At 39.2% G+C, this 13490-nt stretch overlaps 1 protein-coding gene across 17 annotated transcripts in view; it reads left to right on the forward strand.

Moving 5' to 3' along the window:
• FGGY (FGGY carbohydrate kinase domain containing) overlaps window positions 1–13490 on the forward strand; it is a 386336-nt gene that overhangs the window by 266894 nt on the left and 105952 nt on the right. For all 17 annotated transcript variants that reach the window (XR_016018635.1, XM_074334784.2, XM_074334788.2 and 14 more), the window contains one exon: window positions 9613–9674. Coding sequence is in view for 16 of the 17 variants with exons in the window: in XM_074334784.2 (XP_074190885.2) it covers window positions 9613–9674 (62 nt within the window). In the remaining variant the exon portion in view is untranslated. The remainder of the gene's footprint in view (window positions 1–9612; window positions 9675–13490) is intronic.

The following is a 13490-nucleotide window of genomic DNA, read 5'->3' on the forward strand; positions in this document are numbered from 1 at the left end:
AAAAAATCCTGAGGGGGTTGCTTGCCTGGGTATTACAGAAATAGCAAGGAGATCGCATGGAGGAGCAAAGTGAACCAAAATGAGAGTTGTAGGGAATAATTTCAGAGAGGCAGTGGGGCTATGTTATTGGCCACTGTGAATTTTGGCTTTTACTCTGAATAAATTGGGAAGCCACGGAGAATAATGAGCGCAAGAGAGATACGATATGATTTAGGTTTTTAAAGGCTCTTTCCATCTACTGCCTGCTATGTTAGGAATAACCTCTAGGATGGAAAAGGGGGAGATGGAAGCAGGGTGACCAGAAAGAGGCAGTAATCCAGCTGAGGGATAGGATGAAGGCAGTGGAGCTGGTAAAAAGTGGTCAGATTTGGGATGTATTTTGAAGGTAGAGTCAACAACAGAATGTCCTGATGGAGTGGATGTGAAGTGTGCAGAAAAGAGAGAGGTCAGGGTTTTTGCAGGATAACTTTGCTGTCCACGGGGAAGAACAAGTAGATGTCAGGGCGGCAGGGCTTGGAAGGAGACCAGAGTTACGCCCAGTTTTCCGACTGTAGGAACTGATACCCTCTCTAAGGTGATCCTCCCTTATTTGTCTTCATCTTAGTAAAGAGCACTATCATTTATATTTTTATTAAAGCCAGAAAATTAGAATTAATTCTTGATTCCTCCTTTCCCTTCTCTGCCCACATTGAATCCATTAGAATGTTCTATTGATTCTGACTCCAAAGTGTGTCTCACCAATCCATCTTCTTTACCTTCACTCCCAGCACCATTGGCCAAACAACCATTTTCTCTTTCCCGGTCTATGTAAAGTGGTCTTCCACACGCAGCATATAGTTGGGTCTTGCTTTTCTGTACAGTCTTATAATCTCTGATTTTTTGGGGGAGTGTTTAAATTATCTACATTTAATGTAAAGATGAATATGGTTGGATTTAGGTCCTCTGTTTTGCTCTTTGTTTCTGTCGTCACTTCTGTTTTGTTTTTGTTTTTTTGTTTTCCTCTATCTCCTCTTTTCTACCTTCTTTTGATTAATTAAATATTTCTCAATTTTCAGAATTTCATTTGCATTTCTGTATTTGCTTTTTAGGCATTAGTTTTTGCCTTCTTTTGTGATGATTTCTTTAGGAATTATAATAACCATCCCAAACTTCGCAGTCTACTTAGAGTGCATATTGTTAATCTTCCTGTAAGACATAAGAAGCATTCAACTCTACAGTTTAGTTCTATTTACCACCCCCAACTCTTTATGCTGTAATTGTCATGTGTGATATATACATATGCTGTACACCCAACAGTACAGTAATTATATTGTTTGCTTTAAACAGTGTGTTAGTCTCCTCAGGCTGCCGTAGCAAAATATCGTAGACTGAGTGGCTTACACAACAGAAAGCTCTTTTCCTGGCTTATAGATGACCACCTTTTCACTGTGGCCTCACATGGCCTCTTCCAGGTGCATGTGTGTAAAGAGAGAGATCTGGTATCCCTTCCTCTTCTTACAAGGACACCAATTCTGTGAGACGAGGGCCCTACCCTTATGATCTCGGGTAACCTAATTACCTCTGTAAAGCCCCTATCACCAAATACAGTCACACTGGAGATGGGGGCTTCAACATCTGCATTTTAGGAGGACACAATTCAGCCCATTAGAAACAGTCACACATATTTCAAAGAAATTCCGAGAAACAAAACATAACGTTAATATTTGTATTTACCTACATATTTACCATTTCCATTATTTTTAATTTCTTTCTGAAAATTTAAGTATCCGTTTGGTATTTCCCTTCAGCCTGAAGAAACTCCTTTAGAATTTCTTTATTTCTTGCAGATCTGCTATCAAAAAAAATTATCTTAGTTTTTATATTTCTAATGACTTTATTTTACCTTCTATCTTGAAAGATATGTTTCTCAATTTACAATTCTTGACAGTTATTTTTTCCCCTTCAGCACTTAAAGATGCCAATATGTTGTATTCCAGTACTACTGTTTCTTATGAGAAGTCACCATCATTTGTATTGTTCTTTCCCTATGTGTAGTGTATTGTTTTTCTCTGGCTGCTTTCAATGTTTTCTCTTAATCTTTGGTTTTTATTATGGTTTTTTATTATTTATTATTCATATGTGGTGTTCAAACTTTCTTCCCCCAGGTTTGCTAAACTTCTTGAATTTGTAAATTGCTATCTTTCACCAAATTGGGGAAATTTTCAGCATTTATTTATTTAAGTATCTTTTTCTGCCCCCATTTGCTCTCATTCTTTGTACTGTGACTTGACTCTAAGTACACGTATTTGAGACCTTTGGCTTTTAGTCCACAGGTCCCTAAGGAATTCTGTTTTCCTTTTCTTCCTCTCTCTCTCACTCTTGCTCTCCCTCTCCCTCTTGCTCTCAGTTAGATACTCTTTCTGTTGGTCTGTTTTCAAGATTATTGACTCTTCTTTGTGTCATCTCCAATTAGCTGCTAGGCCTGTCCACCAGGCCTATCCACTAAATATTTATTTCAGATACTATATTTACCAATACAAGAATTTTCCTTTTTTTTTTTTCTTTCTTTTTTTTTTTTTTTATTAAATTTATTGAGGTGACAATTGTTAGTAAAATTACATAGATTTCAGGTGTACAATTCTGTATTACATCATCTATAAATCCCGTTGTGTGTTCATCACCCAGAGTCAGTTCTCCTTCCATCACCATATATTTGATCCCCCTTACCCTCATCTCCCACCCCCCACCCCCCACCCCCCTTACCCAATACAAGAATTTTCCATTTTTAATAGTTTCTGTTTCTTTGCTATTTTCTATCTGTGTATTAATTATGAGAAAATTATCCTTTACATTCTTAAATACTGTTAAACTACCAGCTGTAGAATTCTTGTCTTCTAATTCTAATATCTGTGTCATCTCAGGGTCATTGTCCATTAAATGACTTTCTCTTAAGTATGGATTAATTTTTCTATTTCTCCATGTCTAGTAATATGGGGTCATATTTTGAACATTATGATTAATATATTCTAAGACACTGAATTATTGCTATTTCTCTGAAGAGTATTGACTTTTTTTGTTTTAGCAGGTAGTTTAGTTGGCTCAACATAAACTGCAGATTTTGTCTCTCCTGTGATGGGCACCTACTAAAATCTCTCCTGAGTTCATTTATCCTTAGCTGGGCTACTTAGAATGTAATTCAGAGATCATCCAGACAGTGGGGTAGCATTTATATACACAGTGCTGAGCTCTCTTTCTATGGCTCTCTCCCTTCTGAGATCTCCCCAGCCTTTACTTTCTTGCTGCTGTAATTGCCTTGAGCTTGACCTCTCATTTCTTGTCCAGGAAGGCTGTATATTTCTATCTCAGTATTAGCTGCCTTGCATGTCTCTGATTGGAGCCTGCCCTCAGGCAAAAATCTGTAAAATCAGGAAACGATACATAGTGATTTTTTTTTTTCCTTCTACGTGTCTACTCTACTCCAGCTTCTACCTGATTTTGGTAACTTCCCAGTGTCTTCAGATAATTATTTGATATATTTTGATTGGTATTTATAATTGTTATCTGTGGGAGAATTGATATGATATGAACTATTCAGCCATTATAAGAAGTGGACCTCTAAATGATTCTTTTAAAGCAAATAGGATTAGGTTACTCCCCTGATTGAAATCCATCTGGGTCATCCCATTGTACTTGGAATAAAATCCAAAGTCTTTGCTTGATTTGCCCCACGTCCTATCTCTCTGTTCTCATTTTACGCAACTTTTCTACTCTCTTACTCCAGTCTGGTCTCACTGGACTCCTGTCAATTCCTAGACCATCTGAAGCTCTTCCCTACTGCAGAATCTTTGCATTCGTTATTCTCTTTCCTTGAAAATTATTGGTTCTTTTTTTTTCTCCTTTTTCCTTTTTTCATTATGTCTCAGCTTAAATTTCACCCTCAGGTCTTCCCTGAACCCTCTGTCTAAAGTTAGTGTCCTTATTACAGTAACCTATTTCCTTCAAATCATTAATCACTATCTCTAATTATTATATGTATTTGTTGACTGTCTCTGTCTTTCAGTATAATGTAATCTCCATGTGGACAGTTTGTCTTAAATATTAGTGAATCCCCTTACTTACTATGACTAGAGCAGAGCAGGTGTTCAAGTAACATTTACTGAATCTATAAAGAACCTTATTGATCCAGACTGTGTTTGAATATTTGCCCATTTTCTACTCCTAGGCAGAGCTTTGTGAGAGCAGTGACTTGCGTTTATCTTGGTATCCTGAATTATTTGAATGATGCCTAACACAATGTAGCCATATAGCACATTTGTTTCATGAATAAGTGAACTACATAGCAAACTGTGAAAATATACAGAGCTACCAACTAGTCATTTTCAGTCATGACTGACTAAACTACTCCTGCATTAAGTCAGAATTTATCCACTTGCAGGTGAAGTTGTTCTAAGCAAAACGAGAGTTAAAGTGGTAAAAAACAAGTTTGTATTTTCTTTCAGGAATGTCTGTTGTTCTTAGGAATTGTTCATTATGAAAGCCCACAATCCTTTACAGCAGCATAAAAGAAATTGTCTAGATCGGACTTTCTTCCTTCATTAGATGTTCACGAGAATTTTAAGGCTGGGGAAAATCAGGCAAAATGTTTTCACTTCGAGATAAGAAGACTAGTTAAGTAAAGAGTTGGAATAGCTTAGATGAGAAAAGTGCCATTACAGGTAAATACAAATGAAAAAAGGCAGTCGTGACAAATGAGGAACATTTCTCTGAGCCTAGTGATTTCTTTATCTGCAAAGCAAGGTAACAGCCTCAAGACTGATACATAAAACTGATTTTAAAAGAGAAAACCTACCACGCAGCAGGTAGTCTTGTCTTAGCAAAATCGTCATAGAACTTACAATTCTTAAACTCTAAGTTTGCCTTCATGTGTTTTTCTTGTCCTGTGAACTCTCTGCCAACAATTTTAATAGCTCAGGCAGTGTAGTTCTTTGTGTAATTTTACAAACAGTTGGTTATTTGTAATATTAAATTATTAAACATTTTAGAGAGATGGTTAGAAATGGTCTTGTCCACGATCAAGCCCTGAGCCAGAACTGAACTCAGGTCTCAGGATTCCTTGTGTGTGTTCTGTCTGCCATATCAAGGGTCAAAAACTCAAATACCTGAAGGAGTCAGACAGCATAACTGAATAAACAGACTAGACAAGTAAAAAATTTGTTTTTACTTCCACAGAGAAATGTTTATTTTAGTTCATACTACTCTAGCACTGAATTCCATGGTCCTTCCTTTGACAGAGATGGGCACAGAGAAATAGAGCTCTGCTACTAGTAAAACATTCATGCAATCATGATGATACATTGATGAAATCCAGTGTCTGTTGTTGGGAAGTGCTAGGGAGTAGCGGTACCTCTTACAGATTGAAGGGTGCAGGCCTTTCTCAAGGGATCGGTCACCACTCAGCTCCAGCTGACTCTTGCCGTGGGGGAATGGGTGGCCCAGTGTCTTCCGTTTACCAGTTCTTCAAAAGAAACCAAAATCTGGATTTCAAGTGAAATATCCAAATTTTAAAATATTGGCTCATTTTGAAAAACATGTTCCCCAAATAAAATACATCTGTGAGCCAGATGCCACCTCATACTACCCATTTTTAAATTTTATTTCTGTGTTATACTGTACTGCATCTGTCTTTCGCCCATGTTCCAAATACAGATACCACCTTTATAATGGAAGGCCTGAAAATCCTGCCCAAGTTATATATTATAAGATGGCCTTTCCCTCTTGATCTAGACCTACAAGTCATCTTGAAGAAGATCTGACTATTCAGCTCAATATTCCTACCTATCCAAGTGATTCGTGGACTTTTCTCCCTCCTCTTACAGCTGCCTGCTCTCAGAGCTGAAATCTGAGAAGATGGGGGAAACAAGAAAATAGTCATAGAGGTAGATTAGCACTGTCTATGTATTTCTAAGGCAACCACTTGGCAAATACAGTCATTGTGGTTTAAACTTGTTATTCCATTGGAAAACAAATAACCACTAATGGGACACTATGTTCTATATTGTGCTTACTGCATTAGAGACTAAAACGTGCATAGAGAGGTCAACCATAGGAACAGGCACTCCAGGCTTTGGAAATGAGTGCTCAGTTATTTGATAAACGGGCTTGTTCTTTGCTCACCAGGGTAGGTAGGCCTTTCCCACCAGATGCTGTGAAAAACAAAAACAAACTAACAAAACGCAGCTGACATTTGAAATCTTGTTCTCTCAACAAGTTTTACTCTTTTGATGGTACCCCCTTCTTTTGACTAATAGGTGTTATGAACTGAAAGCCACCTATGTACTACACCTTCACAACAATCTTGTCTGCAAAGCGTATTTTATTATCCCATTTTACAGTCGTAGGCGCTGAGGCTCTGAGACGTCAAGTAGCTTTTCTTAGGTAGCACTGAATAGAAATATAGACCACCAATTGGAACCTATGCCTGCCTGTTTCCAAAGCCCATGTTTTTTTCCACTAAGCCCCTGTTTTAAAATGTAGATTTTATTATTATTGAGGTCTGATGAGGCGAACAGATCAGGAGATGGTTGTCATTGAAAGGATAGTTTGTTACAGTTCTTAAGAGGAGGGAGCCTGCCATACCACGTGGGACCAGGTGGGAAGCACCACAGTTGTCTCTACTTGTCTGGTACCTGGCCTTGGGATGATTAGAGCAGGGAGATAGTGGCATATAGAGGAGGTGGTAAAGAGGTGGGCTCTGGACTAGTTAGTTTGCATAAAAAGCATGCTCACAGGTGAGTGGAGTCCTTTACTATCTCTAGGAATGGGCTAGCCCTGGGAGGGGCAGGTAGTCTCTCCAAGGTTAATAAGGCCCCAGATAGCAAAGCATCAGAAATACAGAAAATTAAAAAGACATGATTAATATGGCCACATTTCCTTCTCTTAGACTTAAAAATTCAGTATCACCCGTGCCTCTGAATTTCTTATATTCTGTAACTGGTTAGTCACTAAATGTGTCATATATTTTTTAAAATGTGTCTTATTCATGCATTCACATGTGGGGGGCATTGTTGTTGGCACTGAGGGGTGGGAAATAATGAAGGTCTTCATTAAAAGAGCTTAGAGTGTAAAGTAAAAGACTGACATGTAAACTAACAATTGTAAAAGAGCTTGACACATGCCACAACAGAGCAAGGACAGGGAGAATTTGTGCCTTGTGCTCCCACTATCAGCCTCTGAGAGTGTCTGCCTTTCCTGCTCTCTGCCTGCTCATCTCCCTCTCCTGCCTGCCCTACCAGACTAATTTTCCTGGACTCCGCCTCATTTTCCTCCCCAGGTCAAAATAATTTCCTGTGGTCTCTAATCCGATAAAACTATAAACATTTACCTGATTTTTCAAGATCCATTGTCTGCCTAACCTTTCTCGTTCATCCAATATTTCTACCACTTCATTTATTCTTTAACACACATATTAATTACCCTGGGACCAAATTGTGACCCACACAAATGTAAAGTGTGTGGTAAATGCTGCCAAGAAGTCCATGGTCCTGTGTGAGCACGAGGTGTGCCTCCGTTATGGCTTGTGCATCCCACGTTGATTCAACAGGTATTTATTGAGCATCTGACATGCCAAGCGTGGGGCTTGACTCGTCTCCTTACGTCCATGATCGTATGTGTCTCTCCTTCTTCATGTCTCTGCTCTTCACTGCCTCCTCTCTGGCGTGCCTTGTCTTCAGCCCTTTACTCCTCCAATCTCTGCCTGTTCTTGGACTCTCAGCTAAAGCCTCACCTACCCTAATTATATACTGATTGCCAAGTTATTGATCCCTTACTTCATGCTACTATGCATTGTATGTATTGTATTTCTTATTTGCCACTGTATTCCTGGAGGCTAGGCACAGTAGCCAATGCAATAGGCATGCAGTAAATAAGTGCATCCATGCGTGTACCACACGTGCTAGGTTCTGTGCTTCCTCCTGGAAACTCATTTAAATCTCCCTTCTTTGAACTCTGAAAGTGCTTCCCACAGAAATTAGCATCAAATCAAGAAATGCTTTGCTGATACAAACTCTGTAAGGTCCAGAATGTGTCTCGTTGTAGTACCCCAAAGCTGAACCTGTAGGAAATAAATACTCAAAACCTGCATGTTTTTTGTTTTTCCCATTGAAGTGACCAATTGCTTTGATATAATTTTGAAACGTTATGCAGAAGCATACAAATGGAATTCAACAAATGATATTACACCTGGAAGTTTAATAGACAGTGTGGCTTAGTAGTTAAAAACAAGGACTTCAGATACAGAGAGACCTAGATCTGTCACTTACTCCCCTGTGACCCTAGGCAAGATTTTTTATCTCTTTTATGCCCAGTTTTCTCAATTTCATAGTGGACAGTGGTATCTTTTTCATAGCACCATCATAGAAATAAATGACATAATGTGTGTAAAATGAGTAGCTTTCTATTAATGTATAGTAAATAAGTCAATAACTTGTAGGTGATAGTATTTATACTATTGTTGGCTTTAGGGTAGATACTCTCTACATCCTAGCAATCCTGTTTTAAAAGGAGGCTGGGGGAGGGGAAAGGAAGTTATTGAAGCTCAGAGCAGTTAAGCGACTTTCACAAAGTCACACAGTTAGTATCAGAGCAGGATGCAAACCCAGCCACTGTGCCTCCAGAACAAATTCTCTTCCTCCTTAGACAGCCCCAGCTCTCAGGAAACATGCTTGGAGAGACTGTCTCCATAAGGCCAAAATAGCCACGTGGTTCATCGTTTGACTGAAAATAAATCTGTCAGAATGGTTGTTGTAGCGTCCTGGAGATTCATGTAAACATTGAGAAAATACAGAGATTATGTTCAGGAACCGAAACATAGTGTTGGGTGTGTTCTACCAAGCAGTGTAACAGCGTGGGGAGCATTTCTCTTCCTGATGCACATTAGCACATTACATAATATTTTGTTCAGACCTACCAAGCGCATTAAGGAATAAAATCTTCAACATGGGATTTCAAATGAGAAGAAGATGGTTGTCCCCAGAATGCAGACATTTCTGTCCTTGGAGAACTGTGTCCCAGTTTCTCATGTGTTACCTTTTCAATCAGTGGACGTTCTCTTGATAGCTTTGGGACAACCTTTTTTTTTTTTTTAACTGAGACTCCCTCCTCGTAGCCTCTTGCATTGAACTTCTCCATTAGTAAGATAGAGTGAGTAATACAAGGTCTGACATTGCCCTGGGGTGACAGCCTGGATCAAGAGGTGGAAATGGTACGAATCAGAGATTCATACTTAACACCCAGGTCCCCCACCATTTACCTGGAGTTACCCCTCCTTCTGACTCCTCTCCTCGCTCATTCTTGGACCTGATACTACCTGCTGCTACCAGTTCAATCTTGGGAGTTTCATTTCCTGGTACTCTTCTCTTTAAATGTCTTTGTTTTGTAAATCCAGGAGGCCAGCGCTAGGTTAGGCAAAGCTAGGTTTCTGAAAGAGCTGAGACACTCTCGCTCAGTTAGCATTTTACCATTTTTAGATCCTGTGTGGACAAAGAGTTGAAAGAAACAGACACTTTACTGTATCTTTTCCAGCTTCCACATAGATTAGAGAAACTATAAAACTGACCCATGTCTCTTGTTTTTCAGTTAGACCACATGGTGCAGGGCCATGCTGCATTCTCCGAACTACAAGCCAAGGCCACAGCCGGGTAGGTACCCCGTCTCCTACCGCTTTCCACGCCTCACGGTTTTGAGGGTTTTCACTTTAGGCTGCTGTGTGATTTTCAGAGCCTACGGGCAATGAAATGCCTGGCAGTGCTTGGTTATAAGGCAGTCATCCAGATGATCTAGAACGTACAGGTATTAATTTTTTAAATGATCTAAGAGAAATCAAAGAACTTAGAGATCCCCCCAAAATATGCCAGGAACTGTGGATGAGAAACTCTGATGTAGTAGAAGGAACATGGACTTTTGGAGTCAACATTTCTTGGGTTCAAATCTGGCTTTCCTCCTTACTTAGTGTGTGACCTTGAGCAAGTTATTCGACCTCTTTAAGCCTGTCTCTTCATCTGTAAAACTGAGGGTAATAACTGATATGGAGTGATTTCCAGGATATATCCTTAAGTGATGAAAGTGGAGTACAAAGGACATGTTGACAGTGTGCTCCCTCTCGTGTAAACAGAAGGTGATATAAGAAAATAGATGTATATTTACTCATTTTATGCAAAAGAAATATAGGAAGGTTAAACCGGAAACAGATTGGTTACCTATAGGGGTAGGTAGGAATGGGATGGAAAGAATGGGGGAATGGGGCAGGGTAGCGGGGGGGAATGACGCTTTTCTGAGTACATCTTTTTATGTGACTCTAACTCTTAGATCCATGGTAATGTTTCATGTCCCCCTGAAAATAGATAGAAGGTAGGTAGGTGGGTGGATACCAGGATATATGTATGTAGTGGGGGTGGGCAAAAATGAAATACAAACAGTGAAAAATGAACCTACTGTATTAATAATGCACAACATAACTACACTAAAGGGGGTTTGGGAAAGAAAAGAACTAACCTAAGTAGTAACTTCGTGAAAGAATATTTGACAGTATGCTGTATGGCTAAAGGTAGCATAACTGTACACGAATATCATAATCTGATTTCCAAATCTGTTTTTCCGAGATGTATGGTTAGCTATTCTGAAAATCCTTTACGTGTACATTACAGTTGAGCAAAATAAACATATTGTGGTAATGACAGCCAGGTTTCTCACAAATAGGGTTTCTCACTCATATTCGTCTATGAGTATACATACGTATATTCCCTAGCTCTCTCTGCTGAGGTGGCCTAGAAACAATCACACCCTAGTAGGAATGTGCACACCTGGTTTCTAAATGCCATTCTCCTTTTCTTCAATAAAAGTCATCAGGACTTCTCAGAAAAATGGTCAATTCCAGGGCTAGGGCAGAGAAAATACATGAACATTTTGTGATGGCAGAAAGTAAGGAAGTACTCAGAAAGGAGACGCGGAATACTCAGGAGCAAGCTTTAAGAATCTCAGTGGCCTAATCAGGGGCAATTTAATCAACAGACTAAATAATTATAGTATAAAATAACCCCATGAGGCCACACTGATGTAAATAAATAATTAAAGACATAAATACATGGGAAAGAAAGGACAGATCTTCCTGTCCACGGTTACGACAATGTACTTAAAATTAATACATGTAGGAGAAATAATGGAAATAGAAAATCATCATTAGGCGAACACACAGCAATAATTGTTGCAAGCAAGGGTCATCAGTGAATGCTAAAATTAGTGAGTGAATATATAATGCAAAGCGGAATATTTGCGTAGTCCCAAAGTATCTCACTACAAGATACTTAGTAATATAAAAGGGAAAATGAAAATTTCACAGTGGAACAATATGTAAGGCAGACAACACCTTACCCTTACAAGCAATCAAAGCTAATAAGACAGGCAGTAAGAGATATCAACCTCATGTATGTCTTTTATGATGCACTGAGGACACAACATCATGCCTGTAATGTTCTTTCCAAAAATACAGAACCTCAGTGTAAATATGAGGAAACATCAGACAAACCCAAATTGAGGGATGGCCTACAAAATGATTATCTAATTTGCTTCAAAAGGAGATTATGAAACTTAAAGAATTACCATTGAACTGTCCCAGTTTGGAGGAGTCTAAGGAGCTATTACAACCAAAAACAGTGTATGACTATCGATTAAATCCTGGACCAGAAAAAGGACATTAGTGAGGGAAAACTGTCAAAATTCAAAGACGTATGTAGATTTGTTAATAATACTGTATTTATGCTAATTTCTTAAATGAGGATAAGGGAAGTCTGTATTATTTTTGTAACTTTTCTGTAAATCTAAAATTATTTCAAAATGAAGTCCATTTATTTTAAACTTTTTATGGTAATAAAGCTTAACTGGGCTTTTTCAGAAAGCAAGACAGTTTATAAATATTAATAGAGAAACCCCATGTAACTAGTAGATGGATAAAGCGAGACAGTCTAAGGTTGAGCTTAATATCATAGACTCTGGAGCCAAAATGCCTGTTTCTCAGCTTTACCCCTTAGTAGCTGTGTGACCCTGGGCAGTTTCCTAACCTCTTTGTGCCTTATGCCTCACTGTAAAGGGAAGTGATAATAGTTAGCACTTCGTTAAGGTTGTTAAAAAAATAAAATGAATTAGAACCGTGGCTGACACAGAGTAACAGTTAAGTGTCAAGCTGTGATAGGTGTTCAGTAAATGATAGTGGTAGAGACAGAAGTAATAGTGACAGTTATTGTCGGTCCTTATATTAGACATTTCCATCCCACCAATGGGCTTACGTTACAGTAGAGGAGGCACACCTGCGCAGAGCAGAGTGAACTGTGTACTGTATTAGAACAGAAGCAGTGTGCCGTCGGGTGTAGGAAGGAAGGCCGATCATGGCAAGGAGAAGTGCTTCTCAAGCTTTCCCTTCTAGGAATCTCTAGTTTCCATGCCAGTACCACCGAGAGGGATCACACCGCCATAACCTCATCAACTAGCACTTTATTTGGCTAAGAGACCGTATAACCTAAACAGGGGTTCCTAACTTCAGATGATCAGTGAACCCCTTAGTCGTATGCTGGTTTTGTTGATGATAATGCATGCATTTCTGTTAGGAGAAGCCATAACTCTCATCAGATTCTTGAAGGGCTCCAGCATTTAGAAGCCGCTATCCCAAAGCCAAGAGCACTGAATTTGGAGTCAGATCTAGATTTATACCCAGCTCCAACATGCATCGTTATGTGAAACTCAGGGTCCTCATCAGGATATGGGAGAAGAGTTAAGAGCGAAGCAGCCTTGGATACCTCTAAGAACTCCTTTTGACTTTAGGAAGGGAATGTATTTGGCAAGACTTTGTTAAGTGTGCTATGACAATAACTACTACTTCTTCTGCTACTATTACTGATGATTATAAAAGAGGAGGGAGTTTCGGCAGTGGTTGTTCTAGGGTTAAGCAGCAGATTTGGAGCGTGTGGTAGAGCAGCAACAACACTGGACTGGGAATTAGGGGCCTTGCATTCTTGTGTCAGTTCTGCCATAAATGTGTTGGTGACTCAGTTTCTTCACTCATAAAATCTCAATAATACCACCCTGCTTAACTCATTTTATAGGTGTGATTGGATGAAAGTAGATCATGAAAGTGCCAGTCTGAAGATCTTAAAGCTCAACACAAACCTGAGGGATAGTTAGACTTTGCAAGGAAATACTCAAAATTTCCAGAACTTTCTTCTATAGATGAACCTCATGTGAGTAGTTTTTACTGAAAATAGGAAAGAAGGGTTTATGGATTAACATGCAAACTCCGAGAAACAGCAGCATATAACAGCCATTTATAGAATTCCATCTTGGAGTCAGAACTGGGTTTCAATCCCAACGCTTTGCGAGTGCCAGCTGGCTTCCGCCTTGCTGCCTCCCAGCTACGTCCCTGTGTTTCTCCGCTTCAGAGCTGTGTCACCAGAGCACTGCTTGCACTC

Source organism: Rhinolophus sinicus, chromosome 14, assembly GCF_057876585.1.
Source record: "Rhinolophus sinicus isolate RSI-liver-muscle chromosome 14, RSI-T2T, whole genome shotgun sequence".
In the NCBI taxonomy this organism is placed as follows: domain Eukaryota; kingdom Metazoa; phylum Chordata; class Mammalia; order Chiroptera; family Rhinolophidae; genus Rhinolophus; species Rhinolophus sinicus.